This window comes from Ambystoma mexicanum, chromosome 11, assembly GCF_040938575.1.
Source record: "Ambystoma mexicanum isolate Mex_15411 chromosome 11, UKY_AmexF1_1, whole genome shotgun sequence".
Lineage (NCBI taxonomy): Eukaryota > Metazoa > Chordata > Amphibia > Caudata > Ambystomatidae > Ambystoma > Ambystoma mexicanum.
The window spans coordinates 974,306,755-974,324,005 of record NC_090934.1 but is presented as its reverse complement, the minus strand read 5'-3'; the positions used below and the strand labels follow the sequence as shown (position 1 = coordinate 974,324,005).

Genomic DNA, 17,251 nt, shown 5'->3' with positions numbered 1-17,251 from the left:
AAGACTGACACGGACGTGCAGAGGGTGCATCCTGTCTGAAAGTAAACACAGGACCGCAATGTAGCCCTGGACTGGACTGTGGCCAAGAGAGCTGCACCTAGATAAACATTTAATTTAAATTAGATTGCCTAAGAAAATGTGATCCAGTGTTCACTTTCAGACCTGATGCAGCCTCATTAGAACAGTGTCGGATGCCCATTAATCAATCTATTCTTGTTAATTTGTGAGCAACACTTGCTCCATAATGCAAATATTCATTTTAAAATGGCTGCCCAAAGGAGTCCATTCGAGGGCTGGTTTTATTTACTTATCCTATTCAATTTGCCAAGGAACCCCTGATGATTGATTCACTGTTTTAAAAGAAAATGTTGCAGCATAGGACTGCCTTAAGTGGGAGAAGACCTCCCAAGCAAGCAGGTCGACATTATATTACTCAATCAAATGCAACATTTGTTAGCAGTATGTTGAATTGGTTCCCCTTGATTAGGTGCCATTATGTTTTGTAGTTGGTCTGTTACTGCTCGTTAAAACCCAATTCTGCCTCTGGCTAAAATGCCGAGCTGTAATGTGCAGGTCTTTTCATTGCTAAGAGCGTTTTAGAATAGCTTTTTCGTTCTTGACCTGCTAAACGTTTCCAGTTTTCAGGCTGAGAATTGGACGAATAGTTTTGTACAAAAGATTAACCCAGCTCGCCCGACGGAGTCTGGGGTCACTGCATTCATCCTAGGTATGCAGGAGCTTTAGCAGCCGAGAGTCTCCCCCTGAGGGAGGCCACCTGGGCCTGGAAAGGCCCGCGATGGGGGTAGGAGTCCTTGTTCGCGCCTGTTGCTGATCTTTCACTTCTGTTGTGCGAAGAAACCATTGTCCTTGTCCAATCCAGTGTGCAGGTCCCCCTGCTGAATGTGGGCTCAAAATGTTACGCATGTCGACAAAACCACGCATTCCAGCGCATGCTCCTGGATTTGATGGCCTTTTGTAAGTGACCAGCTCGGCTCTCACTGCATTCTCAGAAACCATCATGATCAACAGATTCTATGTGCTAGGACTAGAGTTTGAAAGTATGTGGTTAGACTTCTAACAATATTAATTGTTAAGTTGGTGACGCCTTCACGGTTTGCACAGTCTTTTTTCCGTTGCATCTACTCTACTAATAACAAAATAAGCGGTTTTGTGAGTAAATCTTTTAAAGCTTCCTTATAAAGTAGTTTTTCACATCACAATTAAGTTTGTTGGTGTTGTTTAAAACTTCAGTGTGCACTTTAAATATTACAATGTCCCATTTCACGGATCCCAGGGAAGGTTCATATCTAGAAGTGGAGACTGTACTTCTTACTGTAGGGTATAATATTATACATTCCTAAGGACCTCTTTCTGAGGTGGTCTATTTACGATCTTTCACTTTATCCCATCCCTTCTTCCCCCACATTTAGACTTTAGAAAATAATGACCAGTGCATAACTACCAGCTGAAAAGGATATTTTATAAATAAATGAACATGTGCCTACATTTGGTGATGTCTGTGAAAACAGTTATTTTTCATTTGCGATATATTGTTTGTATTGTATTATGTACATGTAAAAAAGGTTGGAACTTCCTATAGCTAATAGCTTTTTTTGTTGGTAGATATGTGCCTAAAACCTCACTTTCTGAACCTCCCTGGCCTCAGATACAGCTGCCAGACCCGACGGAAGAAGCCCTACAGCATGCAGGTCAGTAAAGGGGCGTCTTCTTTCAGTTCCAGTGCATGTTAACTGCTGGAACATTGAGTACAATGTTGTGTAGAGTGCCGCAGCCATTGCTGAGTTTCTTTACTGCGTCTGGAGAACTGTCTTTCTGAGTTCAGTCGCAATGCCTCCCAGCCACCTTTAGCCCAAGAGTTCCTGTGTGCCTGCCATTTGCTCGATGAACCCAGAGGGGCACACCTGAAAAGGTGGTATACCCTGCTCGGTCTGTCGGGTAAGACACTGCAATGTCACCATGGTCCAGTCCCTTCGGAACGGTAGGAGAGTCATACTGGCCAATAAGTTGGAAGCCCAGCGATTGAGTATGGTGTATATTGTCTGATTCATTGGTACATTTGCTCTGATCTCAAATGCTCTATGTGATTTCTTTGCTTTCTAGTGGGGCTTGAAGCTCTTCGCGCTAATCAGAAAGAATTGTCTGGTCCTTTGGTTCAGTATGAGTGTGTAGTGTTTACCATACTCTTCAGTAGACAATCTGTAAATCGTATAGTACCTTTATTTATTTTCTCAACTGGTTATCTGGAGCAATTTGAAGACTGGGGCACTATGTTTGTGTTTCCTGATGTTGTGACACACTCTTGCTACTTTGTTGTGGAGCTATTTCAGTTTCTCAGTTTGTTGTTTAAGAAGTCGTGAATACATACTATTGAAATAATTGAACTTGGCCCGTTGCAACGATGAACACCACCTCAGGAAAGTGTCGTTTTGGTGGCCCCTCCTATGCATTGGGGCAGATTTGCGGTTCGTCACCCTGGTGTTGGCTGGTGTCGCCAGTCTCTAGGTGACCCAGGCAGCTGCCTAGATTGACTTTGCCATCCATGTGTCCAGCTTAAGTAGTGCGAGGGATATGACAAATGTGTGTGCAGCAGTCTGGTGCTGGCAGCAGTCTCCTACCATGTTTGTTTGGCGGCTGACATTCTTGACCACTGTGTTGACCTCTGGAGAGAAGGTCTGTTTATTTTGAGGAGACTGACCAGGTTCTCCTTAGGTTTCTGCCCCATTAAGAAGGCTTCACGATTGAGTTGGGTACTTTAGCCAAGCTCCAGCAAAGATCTAGTACCTAATTATGTTATTTGTTTTCTTCATTTAAAAAAAGTCTACAATCAGCAAGATCTTCTGCCTGTATTGTAGGTACTTAATCTCTGACGTGTATCTGTATTCCTCCTTTCTCCGAAGGCGCCAGGGTCTCAGTCCCCTGAAATAATCTGTCTAAATGCTTTTTAGAAATGGTCATTGTCAGTAGTAGTTCTTGTCCTCTCTTTTAGCCCGCTGTTTAATTCCAATCAGTGCTTCTTGTTCCCAGGGTCTGTTCTCAATAGATCAGCAACTGTCATGTTTAAATCAAGCCTCTGGGTTCCCTCCAGACACCCGTACAATTACTCTCGCTATTAGCATTTACGTTTTCATTGATGCCAAATATGTGCATGTAACCGTATTTTTCACGTTCACTCTGCGCCCCCCCGTGTCTTTCTCCTGGTGTTGTCTTTCCACTCAATCCTCAGTTTTCAAATGCTGCTTTTTATGTTTTGGCCGTAAGGTGGCGCTAAATAAGCAGAAACTATTGCATTGAAGTACAGCTAAGAGGAGATGGCATATTCGGAGGAGCACAATGCTTGCAGGTGTTTGGTTATTTACCCACCCATTGATTACTCATGGCCAGGCCAATACCTATGGCCATTCCCACCTCTCCCAAAACACTCTTTGAGCTCACTTTATCAATCCTTAACATCAAACGGTGTGTTGGAAGTGCCTGCCAGTGTTTCTTAAAAAGCGGAATTCTAAGAGTTAACGGTTTAATTGGAGGTATAAGCGCGCTACTGGTGTAAAAAGAAAGCATGTCTGAACCAGGTCTGCCTCTTGATTTATAAGCACTATGCATTTCTTTCACTGAAGTCCTGTTAAAACAGGCAGTGGTAAAGCCAACAGTTTCAGCTTGTGTGTAGGCATTTGCCAGGCACTGCTGTTGTATTCCCAGGTACTTGCACCATTGTTCACCAGCTACCATTAGTGGCCAGTTAGTACCATTACAGCAGTGCCTGGCATATGCCTTTCCCATCTTTACACACAAAGACTGTTGGCATTGCCAATGTTTGTTATATAATGTCATTTGGTGGACTTGAGTCATAGCCTTACACTCGTCTTGAGTAAAAAGTAGGCAATATTTGTGAAAATACACAGAGAGCAGGTATCCGAACGGTGCACTTAAAGGGATGGTCTAGTAAAAAATTTTATTTAAAAAATAGATAGGTAACATAAAAAAAACAATACTAGCATTCTCCGTTTTAAAACTTCCTATGTAAAATTTTGAGCTATTCAAGCTCAAAATTCGCAAAAGCAAGCACATGGGCGCATCCATTTTGTGAAATGGAGGCCCTCCTGTGCTGGCTTTTGCTTTTGCGGCACTAATGAAAGAAAAGCCAGCCAGCTGTAGTAAACAAAAGCTACCGCTGGGTGGCTTTCCCTTCATTAGTGCTGTAGGCGGAGGACGGGGACCGGAGACCAGAGCAGGAAAGCTGCAGCTGAATCTCGGTAAGTGCTATTTATTTTTTTTTTTTTAAATAAGCACTAGCTGCGGTATTTTTTTCTAAGTTTTCCGGGCTGGAGGAGCCCGGAAAGCTTAGAAATAAAACCGCAGCTTTAAAAACGTATTTATGTTTGCGGTCGCTTTTGAAGTGACCGCAAACATAAATACAACGTTATTGTGTTGGAAATTGCTGCGGTTTTTCTTTCCGAGTTTCTCAGGCTCCTCCGGCTCGGAGGAGCCTGAGAAACTCGGAAAGAAAAACCGCAGCGTTTTCCAACACAACCGCGTTGTTTCTGCCTGAATCTGCTTTCCCATTTGGGGTTCTCGGGCTCCCCACGGGGATGTAAACATAACCGCGTTGTGTTTCTGCCTGATGTGGCTTTCACTTTGGGTCTCCGGTGCTCCCCTGGGAGCACCGGAGACCCAAAGTGATAGCCACAGCAGGCAGAAACACATGCGGTTGTGTTGGAAAACACTGTGGTTTTTCTTTCGAAGTTTCTCAGGCTCCTCCGAGCCTGAGAAACTTGGAAAGAAAAACCGCAGCGTTTTCCAACACAATAACCTTGTATTTATGTTTGCGGTCGCTTCAAAAGCGACCGCAAACATAAATACGTTTTTAAAGCTGCAGTTTTATTTCTAAGTTTTCTGGGCTCCTCCAGCCCGAAAAACTTAGAAAAAAAACCGTAGCTAGTGCTTATTTAAAAAAAAAAAAATAGCACTTACCGAGATTCAGCTGCAGCTTTCCTGCTCTGGTCTCCGGTCCCCGTCCTCCGCCTACAGCACTAATGACGGGAAAGCCACCCAGCGGTAGCTTTTGTTTACTACAGCTGGCTGGCTTTTCCTTCATTAGTGCCGCTAAAGCAAAAGCCAGCACAGGAGGGCCTCCATTTCACAAAATGAAGCGCCCATGTGCTTGCTTTTGCGAATTTTGAGCTTGAATAGCTGAACATTTTACATAGGAAGTTTTAAAACAGAGAATGCTAGTATTTTTTTTTTATGTTGCCTATCTATTTTTTTTTTTTTAATAACTGTTTATTGAATTTAAACAACAAAACATAAGAGACATATAAGAATAAGACATGAATCAGCAGTATGCATGTGGAAGGCAATCGTCCATATCAACGGGGCCCGTAGGGCCGAGGACCAGAAGACAACAAGACAACAATAGGACCAGGCAGGCAAACAAGGCAAGCATCACTACCGGTGCACCCCCACCCACAGAGCTTATTGAGCATCTAGCAATTTGCCCCATATTTTCTCGAATTTACGGGGGCAGCCCCTTGCATTATAGATTCGGCGCTCTAAGGTAGCACCTCTGTCCAGCTCGTTACTCCATCGATTCAGGCTCAATGGTTCGTCCGACCCCCAATTGGCCGCTATAAGCCTTTTGCTCGCCCCCAGCGCCGTTGCCAAGAACATTTTTTCATATTTGGACAGGTCTACTTCCCCTCCAATGCCCAATAGTACCATCTTGGGGTCCCTGGGAATTGGTGTCCCCAGAGCGGCTGAGATTGTATTAACGCATTCCACCCAGAAGGCCTGTATCACCTGACAGTCCCATATCATATGGTAGAAGGTGGCGGGTTCAGTTTTGCATCGGACACATGTCTCGTCTTCTATTCCACCCCATCTGGCCATTGCAGTGCGCAAGTGATATGAACGATGTAGGATCCTCAACTGTATGAGCCTAAGCTTGGATTCTATCCCAATTTCTCTGGGGGACATTAACGCTTCTACCCAGTCTTCAGGTTCCAGGGGGCCCAGGTCCCTTTCCCACTTTGCCTTTAGTCCGTCGAGTTGTGGAGTCCCGAATGCGCTAAGGGCCTGATAGAGGGTGGAAGTGACCCTAGAAGAGATGTACTGCGGGAGAATATTGGTCTCGATGGGGGAGCAAGGGGGTAGGACCGTCGTGTCGGGGAATTGGGCGCGGATTGCGTGGGACAATTGCGCATGCCGAAACCGATCCATGGGAGCCAGGTTGAATTGTTCGCGCATGGTCTCAAAGCTCAAGAGGCGGCCCTCTTGTATAATTTGTGCTAATGTGTGTATTCCTTTGGTCAGCCAGTGACCGAAGGGGCCCATTTTTACCAGTTCCGGGAGGAGCGCATTGTGCCATATGGGTTGCGACAGTGTTGGCTGGCCTTCCCAGCCGATTAGCTTGTGAGCGGCCCGCCAAGCTCTCCGGATGTGATGGGACATTTTGGGCAGCGCCGGGAGTTGGTCGCGGGTGGCGTAGAGGATCTGGAGCGGTGTTAGTGGGGACATGGTCTCCAGCTCTATACGGTTGTGTGGCTGTGTGGGGTCTGCATGCATCCAGTCATTGACTACTCCTATTTGTGTGGCCAAGTAATAGGTGCGTATGCAAGGTAACCCGATGCCTCCCTCCCACACCGATCTCTGGAGCGTGTCAAGGGCAATCCTGGATTGTTTCCCTCCCCAAAGCAATGTGCGCAGATTCTTGTCGATGAGTGCGAAGGTTTCCCGGGGGATGGGGAACGGGGCGTTCTGGAGGACATACAACAGTCTGGGAAGGGTCATCATTTTGAATAGTGCGGCCCGGCCCATTAGAGACAGGGGGAGAGATTGCCAGTGGGGGATGTCTCTGATGAACCGCTCTATTACTGGTTGTATATTAAGTCGGGGGAACCCATCGAGCGTCGGGTCAAGCCGTATACCCAGGTATTTGAATTCCCTGATAGAAACGTGATATGGGCAGGTCTCCGGGATCGCAGGCTCGCCACCCTGAATCGGGAAGAATATGGTTTTGGCCTCATTAACCTTTAGGCCTGCAAAGGACTGATATTCCCCGAGTATGCGGGAGACCACCGGGCACGAGATACTTGGGTTACTAAGGTATATGAGCAGGTCGTCCGCATAGAGCGAAAGGCGGTCTTCCCCCCCCTCCCGGCCAGACGAAACCATTCCAGTTGGTGTTAGCTCTAAGCTCAATCGCTAGTGGCTCGATGGCCAGGAGGAAGAGGAGTGGAGACAGCGTGCACCCCTGCCTCGTGCCCCGACCCAGGGGGAATGGTTTGGAGGACATGCCGTTCACCCTCACCGTGGCCTCCGGGGATGCATATAACAGTTTTACCCACGATATAAATGTCTGCCCCAAGTTCATCCTGGCCATGATCTCCCACAAGGCATCCCACCCCACTGAGTCAAACGCCTTTTCGAAGTCCACCGCCAGGAGGGCGAGTGGGGCCGGTATCTCCTTTGCCCTGGATAGCGCCAATTGGACCCTGCGCAAGTTCATTCGAGTCGACTTATTGGGCATAAAACCGCATTGGTCCGGGTGGATTAGGGTCTCAATCACTTGCAGTAGTCTGTTGGCGAGTGTTTTGGCGAGGACCTTCGCTTCGCCATTAATCAGGGATATCGGGCGATAGGAGGCACATTCCTCCGGGGGTTTCCCCGGCTTATGTATGACCACTATGCATGCCTTCCTGAGGTCTGGGGGAAGTGCTCCTAGTTCCCTGCTGCGTAGGAACATGCGGTACATGTGGGTGGGAAGCATGCTACCAAGGCACTTCCACGTTTCTGTTGGGAACCCATTGGGGCCCGGAGTTTTCCCGGGCTGGAGTTGTGCCAGTGCATCCTGCATCTCAGTGTCAGTAATATCAGCATTCAGGAGGTCTGATTGGTGCTGCAGGAGTGTCGGGATTTCGATGAGGTCGAGGTATCGGGAGGGTTCGACTGATGGGTTCCCCGTGGGCGGGGTGTAAAGATTTTTGTAGTAGGTGGCGAATGCCTCGACGATATCTGAATCTTCCGTCAATAGTGTCCCATCCGGAGATCTGATTGCCCTAACGTGTCCCCTGCTCTGCACGCGTCTCTCCAACCAGGCCAGTGTCTTGTTAGCTTTGTCGCCCCTTTCATATATTTGGCTTCGGACTAACTGGTGAGCATTTCGTGCATTGTCTAGGGACAGGTTACTGAGGGCGTCCTGCGCCGTGAGCATCGCCTCCTTTGCTTCTTGGGTGTTCTGTATAAGGGTTTGTCGCTCACACTCCAGGACGCGTGTCTCTGCATCCCTGACCTTCTGGACTTGGCGTTGTTGGTAGGCGGAGACCTTGGAGATAGCCTCCCCTCGTAGGACTGTTTTGTATGCCTCCCAGATGGAGATCGGGCAGTCCACCGAGCCCACATTGTGTTCGAAATATTCCGCTGTCGTCTTCTCTAGCTCTTCTGCAATCTCGGGAAGACGGAGATGGTATGTATTTAGGCGCCAGTTACGGTCTGAGCGGCAGGAAGAGTTCTTGAGGGTCAAGAGCAGCGGGGAGTGGTCCGAAATCCCTCTTGCGAGGAATACAGCATCGAGGAGCCTGTGGGTTATATTGCGAGGGATGAAGGCGTAGTCGATCCTGGAGAATGATTTGTGGACCCCTGAATAGAAGGAGAACCCTGCCTCGTCGCCATGGAGTGTGCGCCAGGTGTCCACCATTCCTGAGGTTTCCGCAAACGTGGTGAGTGGCGTAAAAGTGGGACGTGTTCCAGCTCTCCTATAGGTTCTGTCGATTGTGATGTCCATTACCTCGTTAAAGTCCCCTCCGAGCACCCACACATCCGCCTCCTCCTCCAGGAGTAAGTTCTGTAATTCAGCGAGCAGTTCCTTCGTCAGTGTGGGGGGGGGCATAGAGCGCTGCCAGGCCCCATCTCTCACCCCAGATGTCCGCCAGCAACAGCACATAGCGGCCCCGGGGGTCCGTCCTGATCTTCCTAACATGGAGAGGAACTCTTGTGGACGAGTATCATTGTGCCCCTCGCCCCTTTCGTGAATCCGGCATGGTAGACCTTCGAGTAGTTGGATCTTTTGAAAAAGATGGTGTTGGTGCCTGTCAGATGTGTTTCATTTAAGAGGGCAATGTCTGGCGAGTGTCGGTTTAGGTACTGGAGTACTAGTCTTCGCTTTATGCTGGAGCCGAGGCCATTGACGTTCCAGGACAGTATCTTCACTTTGTTGGAGTTCATCCTGTCAGCGTGAGACTATTTGTTGGGGTATCTGAGAGGATTAGTGGCCTTTGCATTTTCCCCCCGGGGGCATAAGTTGTTTTCTTCTCGGGGTGGGGGGGACCCCCAGCGGCCGCCTCGCATCTGAGTGCCTGAAGACTGGCAGGTGCCTGCGTCTCTGAACCTGGCCCAATCTAGTGTTTGTCTGACTTGCCTGCTTTCATCGGTTTCCAGCTTTCTTTTCTCGTGATTTTGCTTCTTCAAATCCCCAAAACTCCCCCCACCCTGCACCTCCCTTCCAACTGGGAGCACCTGTCGCCCTAACATCAAACTTATAACTTGTTGAACGTAAACTTCGTCGGAATGACCCGACCTAGGGTGGTGGCTCCAGTGGAGACGCCCTGACTGTGCTTGGAACTGCGGTGTCGAGGTGGTGGTGGCCGCGGTGGTGTAATTTCCATGGTGTCCCTTGGTGACCTCAGTACTGTGATGCCCAGGCCTCATCCGTTCTCAGTGGTATTCCTGAGGGGGTGTCTTGGTGTTTCTGTTTCGGGGCCCATCGGAGTAGGAGGCGGCGAGTTCTGCCCGGGCCCGGGTTTGCGAGCGGGTGGCCCAGAGGGCGAGCGCCAAGTCGTCGGCCCATTAAGGATCTGTGTTTCGAGCCAGTCCCATGCTTCTTTGGGGCTGTGGAATAGGTGTGTCGTTCCCTCGTGGTGGACTTTGAGCAACGCCGGGAAGAAGAGGGCGAACTTAATTGATAGAGAGTGAAGCTTTTTCTTAACCGAGTCAAACGAATGGCGGGCCCGCTGAACCTCCTTAGTGTAGTCCGGGTAGAGCCCTACTTTATAGCCGTTGTATGTGATTGGGCCGGAGGCCCGTGCCATCTGGAGGATGGCGTCTCGGTCTCGGTAGTTCAGGAGGCGTGCAATTATAGTTCTGGGGGGGGCTCCTGGGGTAGGTCGCCCTGTGGATACCCTATGCGCTCTTTCGATAGAGAAGAATTTCGACAGTTTCTTGGGGGCAAAGATGTGGGTCAGCCAGTCTTCTAGGAAAAGTTCGACACTGGGGCCCTCCTCTTTCTCCGGGATCCCAAGAATCCTGAGGTTATTGCGCCGTGCCCTGCCCTCACTGTCTTCAGCTCGGTATTCTAGTTGGTTAACCTTCTGGGCAATTATGGCGAGTTGTTGTTCCAACTGGCGGACATTATCTTCTGTGTCCGACACTCTTTGCTCCGCTTCTCCTACTCTGGACGATAGATTGCGGAGATCCTGACGTAGGAGAGATACTTCCGTGCAGACTCCGCCAATTTTGAGTTCCAGCGATGTTCTCGAGTCCCCAATTGCCTTCATTAAGTCTCTCAGGGAGAGTTGGGGGTCCTGAGCTGCTTCCCCACCATCCGCTTCCGCTGGGGATTGCATTTCCAGGCGGGGGGGGGGGCTTCCACGGTATAGAGGTCCATTTTGCTTTGTAGGGTCTGCCTCTTAGCCTTATCTTTGCCCATGGCGGAGTCGGGTATTCGTGTGAGGCGGCAAGTCCGGATGGGACGTATTGGTGCCCCCCAGGGGGTTGTTGTAAAGTCTGAATTGGGGTGGGTTTGTCGGGCGACGTCCCTTCACTATTGTGTCCCTGTTCAGGTGTGCCGGCGGGATTGCTTGGCCGCTGGAAGCAGACCCCTGCTATGGTTGGTCCGTTGTGTCTATTGGAGGGTCGCGGGGCCACAGAGATGGCATCCGCATATACGCCCACCCAGAGCCCGTATTATGTTCAGTTCATGAGTGGCGTGTGGAAGGCGATAGCCGCGGCTCTCCGCTGTGCACGCCACCTTGTGCTGCCCCTGGAGGCCGTTAATTGTGTCGATTGAGGGGCAGATCCCTTTGTCGTTGGCGGTTCCAAGGGTCCCTGGTCGGGGTTGGTCTGGTAATTTCCGGTGGTTTGCCCCAATGCGTGGTCTCAAACCGGGCTGCCCCTCCCCAGTGGGGTATCTGCCCCGCTCCTTGTGCTTGTGAAGTCGTGGCCTTTACAACGGGAGGCCTCCGTCCCTCCCAGGGTCACTGCCCACAGTTGTTAACTTATTGCCAGTTCCCTGGACCCCCGATCGTTTGTGGAGGGTGCTGCGGACGTTGTCACCAGTTCTGGGTGCTAATGGTGATGGGGGAGGAGAGCGTCCCCAGTCCCCTCAGCTCCGTGCCCCCCACAGGTGGACCTCCGAATTCACTTTTGGGCGGGGGGTGAGGCGTCTCCTTAATGCGGGTCGGTATCCCGCCGACCGCAGGGTGAGGGAGGGCAGGGGGGGGGTTTGCCCTTACCTCGTTAATGCTGATGGGGAGCGCAACACCGCGTTACCGGTTCCCGTGTCGCGGCTCAACCCCAGGCGTGGCAGTCCCGCAGAATGAGGGAGAGGGGGGTGGGGGCAGAAAGGCGTTCTGCTCGCCTCTGTTTACGCCACCGGGTCTGGTAGCACAGCGTAGAGATCCCCTGCTGTCCGTGCAGTGCTGGTGTCCAGGGTCGTCGCGGCTTCAGCGCCGAGCGTCGGCCGTGCCCGCGGTTCGGGCACTCCGACGGCCATCTCAAGCAGGGGGCTCAGCAGGGTGGAGGGGCCCCGGGCGGCAGCCAGGAGGAACCGGAGCGATGCCTCGGGCCGGCGTCCTCGGCCCCTCCCCGGCTCGTCCGCTCCCCGAGGGCCTCAGTGGCCGCCGCAGCTCATGGGGGGAGGGGCGAAGGAGCCGCAGTTAACCGCCCAGCAATGGCGGCGAGTCTCGCGTCGGCGGACACAGGGACGTTTCTCACGCGCCCCGGTCCGATTCTGCTCAGGGTTGTAGCAGGCAGTGCCTGGATGGGTCCGCCACTGTTGTGCTGCTTCAGGAGGTCGGGCGAATTCCCAGAGCGGAATAAATGTAGGATATTTAATCGCGGCCACCGGGAGCCGACGCGATTAGTTCTTCATGCGCGGCTCGCGCATGCGCAGTCCGCCTATCTATTTTTTAAATAACATTTTTTACTAGACCATCCCTTTAACCACAAATCCCTCCTCACTTTTGCAGAAACTCCATGCAATGGAAGCCACCCGCACCTTGAGTGCTGCACGCTATTTATCCTTTGATGGCATGCCTTGTGTCTGATGTTCTCATCCTCTGCCCACTAATGAAGGTGCTTTCTCGGCCTTCTGAAGAACGCACTTGTCAGCACCTAGGTTAGCTCTTTGGTTGGGTGTGTGTTTTATAACAATATTGCATTTTTATGTAGTATTTCAAGCCAGATTCCTGACATTTTCAAGCGATATAATGTGTTCTGTTACCCAATATAATGCAACTCAATTTATCAACTTGAGAAAGATTTAAGGCTGGCATTCAAGCCTGCCGGCTGAAAATGGATGTCCGAGGAGGGTTCTTAAGATGCTCTGCTAGCTTGCATAGGGATGTCTGGCAAAGGTCAGCCTCTAAAAATCCTCTGCTTAGGATATGATGTGCTAGAAACACTTGGCTGAGGCAGTTGCTTGAAAGTCTGGAGACTTGATTATGATGATGTTGCATGAACTGCAATTCACTAGGAAGGTTTATTTTTTTCTGTAGAGATAGTCTTGTTAGTCTTGACCATTCTCCCCTCTCTGAATAACTCTTTTGGGATTTGCAATTCTGTCATATATCCCCACCCTACACATTTGAGTATTCCATGATTCTCCCACCCAACTTCTTTACTTCACAATGTTCACTCACTGTACAATATCTAGATTGGAGTGAGGCTAAACACGCATTTTCCAATTTTGTGCCTGCCCACATCCATGTTTGGCAGTGTTGTGCATTTCAACTCAGATACCACTTTCTATTGTAAGAGACGGACTAGAACTGCGCTCCAGTCCTATTTCAGCAATCAATTATTGGCATGCAACAGACGTACCTGGCCATATTACGGCACTGCAAGCACATATGATGCCAATAACTATTTATGATGGGGCAATTTAGGAATAAGATGCCATCCCCCGATATATTCTCTCTCTCTCTCTCTCTCCCCCCCACCACCACCACCACCACCACCACCCCCCCCCCACCCCCCCCCCCCCAACATGGCAGCTGCTTTCTTTGTTCACCATATCCGTTGATCTATGGCATAGTGTGAACCTTCTGCACCCTTCATATCTGTCATGGACCAGCACTGATCACATATTTGCTGGCCACATCATGCTCATCCGTTGGCCCCTTATTGCATGGATTTGTGCAGAAGTACATAGTTGTATGTGTGTCCATGTGCCTTTTTTGTGTGTGAGTGTTGTGATGAATTAGGAGTAAGGTACATACACAGAGACATTGTAAAGGTTGTTATAAACTTTTATTAAAGTAAAAGAAGGGTTGGAGAAAGACCTTTCTCGCCCTAACGCTATGAGGAGTTTCCCTGCCTCAATGGAACTACAGGATGCCAGTGTCAGAATCTCAAAAAATACAAAGAGTTTCGGTTCTGTGTCCAAAATCCTATCCTGACCCTTACAAGCTAAACCTAAGAAAAAGTGCAAAGGGAAGTCTTTCAACTGGCCATCTGTAGTCTTCTTTAATGTTCCAGAATAAAGTTCCCAAAAAAGTGCACTACAGAACAAATCATTAAAGTGCTCCAAGGTTTCACGGCTCTCTGAACGATGGGCGAAGGTCTTCTCTTCCTTCCATGTCTTCAGATCTCTACCACAGTTCTTTTTCTTGGCAAAAGACAACTTTCTAATGAAGGGGGTATGATCCCCTCGCCTAGCTTCACACACTCAAAGATTCATCCTCACCCCTTGACCCCTTGTCTTACTCCACAGTTCAGTTCTTTACAGTTCACAATTCTTTTACAACTAATCCACTCAGGGGGTATGGATCCCTTCCCCTAGATTTAACACTCTTAAAAATGAGGGGTCTCCAAACCTGCATCGACTTTGGCCTGGTTTGTTCTCCTGCCAGGCCTTCACGAGATTTGCTTGATATTCAGACTTGCTTGGTATACTCTCCTGCCAGAACTTCACAACAAGTTAGTTTTCCTTTCAGGTGCGGGTCTCCAGACTCGGCATCACAATGTTCCACACATTTATTTGGATGTGGATGCCAAACTTGCACAGTGCCTGTTTTACTATTTTCACATGGTCTTTCACAATGTAGATAGATTTGCACACTTTATCAGGCAACAGCCTTGTTCATGACCTTTTCATCAATTGAGTCAGCAGCCCTACACCTTCTCGTTCGTTACTTTATTTCCTGGTCACAGGTCTTCCCACCCTCCTACCAGGCTCCTTAACCTTCTCCACAGTGTGCAGCATTCACCCTGAAGCACCTCGGTGTCGCGCTCGTCCCTTTTCGGCTCACCGTTTTGATTTGGCTGCTCCAGCTTTCTTTGCGTCATCCAGCTTCTCGCCCGGTCTCCTGCGTCACCTGATAGCCTTGCGTTGGCATCGACCTTACCACGTCAGATCTCTGGCTTCTTGTCGTCGGCTGGACAGCGTTTCGGGCAGCACTTTGCTTGCTTTCCAGCTTCCGACCGGCTTCGTGTCCAGTGAGGTTCTCTCTGCTGCATCTCCACGTGGCTTCCTTCATTCTCACAGCTGACGGGTATTTAAAAGTCTGGCTATTATGTAGCTACCACCAACAACTAGAACGCAGTGTAGGTTTCCTGGTTCTAGTAATCGTCATCAGTCTGGTCTTCTTCGTCATCTCAGTACTTTGGTATAATTTGTCAGAAGGAACCCTGATATCAGTGTAAGCTGGTTGAATGGGTTCAATATCACAGTAGGTCATAACAAGGCAATCATTTTTTGAGGACCCTTATTTTTTTCTTAACTCCTCAAAAAATGATTGCCTTGTTTCATGCATCAGTTATAGCAATCAATAAACTGCAAAATGCTCAGAAGTATGTTACCCACATCATTCGTAGTATTGGGACTTTAATTTTGTTACATAGGCTACTGAACAAGTGATAAATTGAATTCAAGATCCTTTGCCTGCTTCACAAAGCAGTCTATGGTAAGCTATTTGATGACCTTACTTAATTACTACTGCTCTTTGCTCTGCCAATCCATCAGACTCTATTACCATAACTTGCTGACTGTACACCCGCTGAAATATGCCCGCTATGAAGGGCGATTTCTTTGTGGTGACGGAGAGCCGGTCAAGGAGCGGGGACTGCAAAAGAGGGAAAGCACAAATGAAGGTGCTCAGAATCTCTACTCTTTGAAAAATCAAACACTTCAACCTGCTGCAGGACTCCCAGAACCATAGTACAGGCCCTTGTGGTTTCGCACATCGATGGAAGAAATTCTCTCCTGACAGGGCTCCTAGCTTCTCACTTGGCTCCCCTAAAAGCAGCCCACCACGCGGTAGCACGTCTTATTACAGGAGCATGGAAATGTGCCCAAAATACCCCCATCCTACACAAACTACATTGGCTTCCACTCCAAGCCAGGATACTGCTCAAGACTGCATGTATCCTCTACAAAGCAGTCACGATGTAGCACACCAGCATACCTGGAGGCTAAGCGCCACATATCTGGTGGCACATGCTCTTCGCGCAGCAAATCGACCAACCGGCTTGAATCACAAATCATCTGCAAAGAGAGGACCTGCAAAAACAATCCTTCTCTTGTCATGCACCCACCCTCTGGAACTCGATCCTAGTGTTGGCTCGGAATGCCCCCACAATTCTCTGATTTTGCAAATCTCTCAAAACATGGCTTTTTCAAGAACACCTGACCAAGGACTAATTCCAATGGGCGCTCATACCGACACATAGACCTCACCATACTATGCTACTGTTAAAAGGTGCCAGCCCAGATGCTGGCTACCCGCACTCTGTACAGCGCTACGCCGCTCTCAAGCTAGGTCCAAGCTTTAAACAATAAAATAAAAGTAAAAATGAATAAAGGGAGTGGGGTGGAGACGAGACCTGACCAACCATTTAGTCTGACTGGGGCAGGAGATAGAAAACAGGATGAAAGGAGAATGTTTTCCCGACACTGTACTCCCTCTTGTTGTCCCTAGGAGACTACAAAAGAAGAAACAACTCAGGACTACACTTGGGCATGCTAGATTACCCAGTTTTTCCCTATTGAGGGAAGCGGACATTCTCAGAAGGGACATGCCGAAGAAGCGGGGAGAGGGGGCGGCGGATAGGACCAGTTTTGGTCCTTATATTGTGAACCGCACAAAGAAAATAAAGAGCTTGTGCTGATACCACTAGACGCTTGCACTCTGTTACACACAGTAGCACAGTCATCATGACCTTTCCACCTGAAAATTACTAATGGTCCATCTCCCTCTCAATCCTGGCCATGTAAAGTCCATGATTAGATCGAATTACAAATGTCTGAGGGAGAATAAAACGAGTAATTTTTTCTACCACTGACATTTCTGGTAACCAGCCCCCTTACTTACCTTATGGCGGCACACTTTGCTGTGTGCCGCTAACTCCTCCATTCCTCTGTAACGCTGGTTCCCTTCACTTGCATGCATGGGAACCAGCGCCACAGGGTCCTTCATTTGAATGTATCTTTTATTTTTACTTAAGTCGCTGGGGACACCCCCGCAACCCTTGATGTGATTGTACTGAACAAGGCTGCAGGGGGACACCCCTGACCACCTTGTTCACTATAATCGCACCGAATGGGATATCGATTGGACAGTTTCGGCCGTTCGTAATTTTTCATACAGCCGAAATTTGAATAAATATCCCATTTGGTATTTTGTTTCCGTTCATTTATACGGATTCCATGTAAAGTTGAGAAGAGCATTGAACATTCACCCGTTTCTGGGTGCAAACATTTCATAGAAGCTTTCTCCTCTCTCACTTAGCTCCCTCATCCCTCTTCCCCATACTAATATATATATATATATATATATATATATAATTTTTTTTTTTTTTTTTTTGCAATTCACATTTTTATTTTCAAATAAACAAAAATATAACAACAATTGAGTCCCCAAAGTAATTTGAAGCATAAAACAAATACATTAATGGGGAAAAATACGATGGCAATGCCTGCCATATGTTGGGAGTCTGTTATTTAATGAATCGTCTTGGCATA

General features: G+C 48.8%; 1 protein-coding gene across 1 annotated transcript in view; it reads left to right on the top strand.

Moving 5' to 3' along the window:
- Positions 1-17,251, top strand: part of MRPL21 (mitochondrial ribosomal protein L21) — a 279,597-nt gene that overhangs the window by 101,365 nt on the left and 160,981 nt on the right. Inside the window, exon 3 of the mRNA XM_069624128.1 lies at positions 1,624-1,709. Coding sequence (XP_069480229.1) covers positions 1,624-1,709 — 86 coding nt within the window. The remainder of the gene's footprint in view (positions 1-1,623; positions 1,710-17,251) is intronic.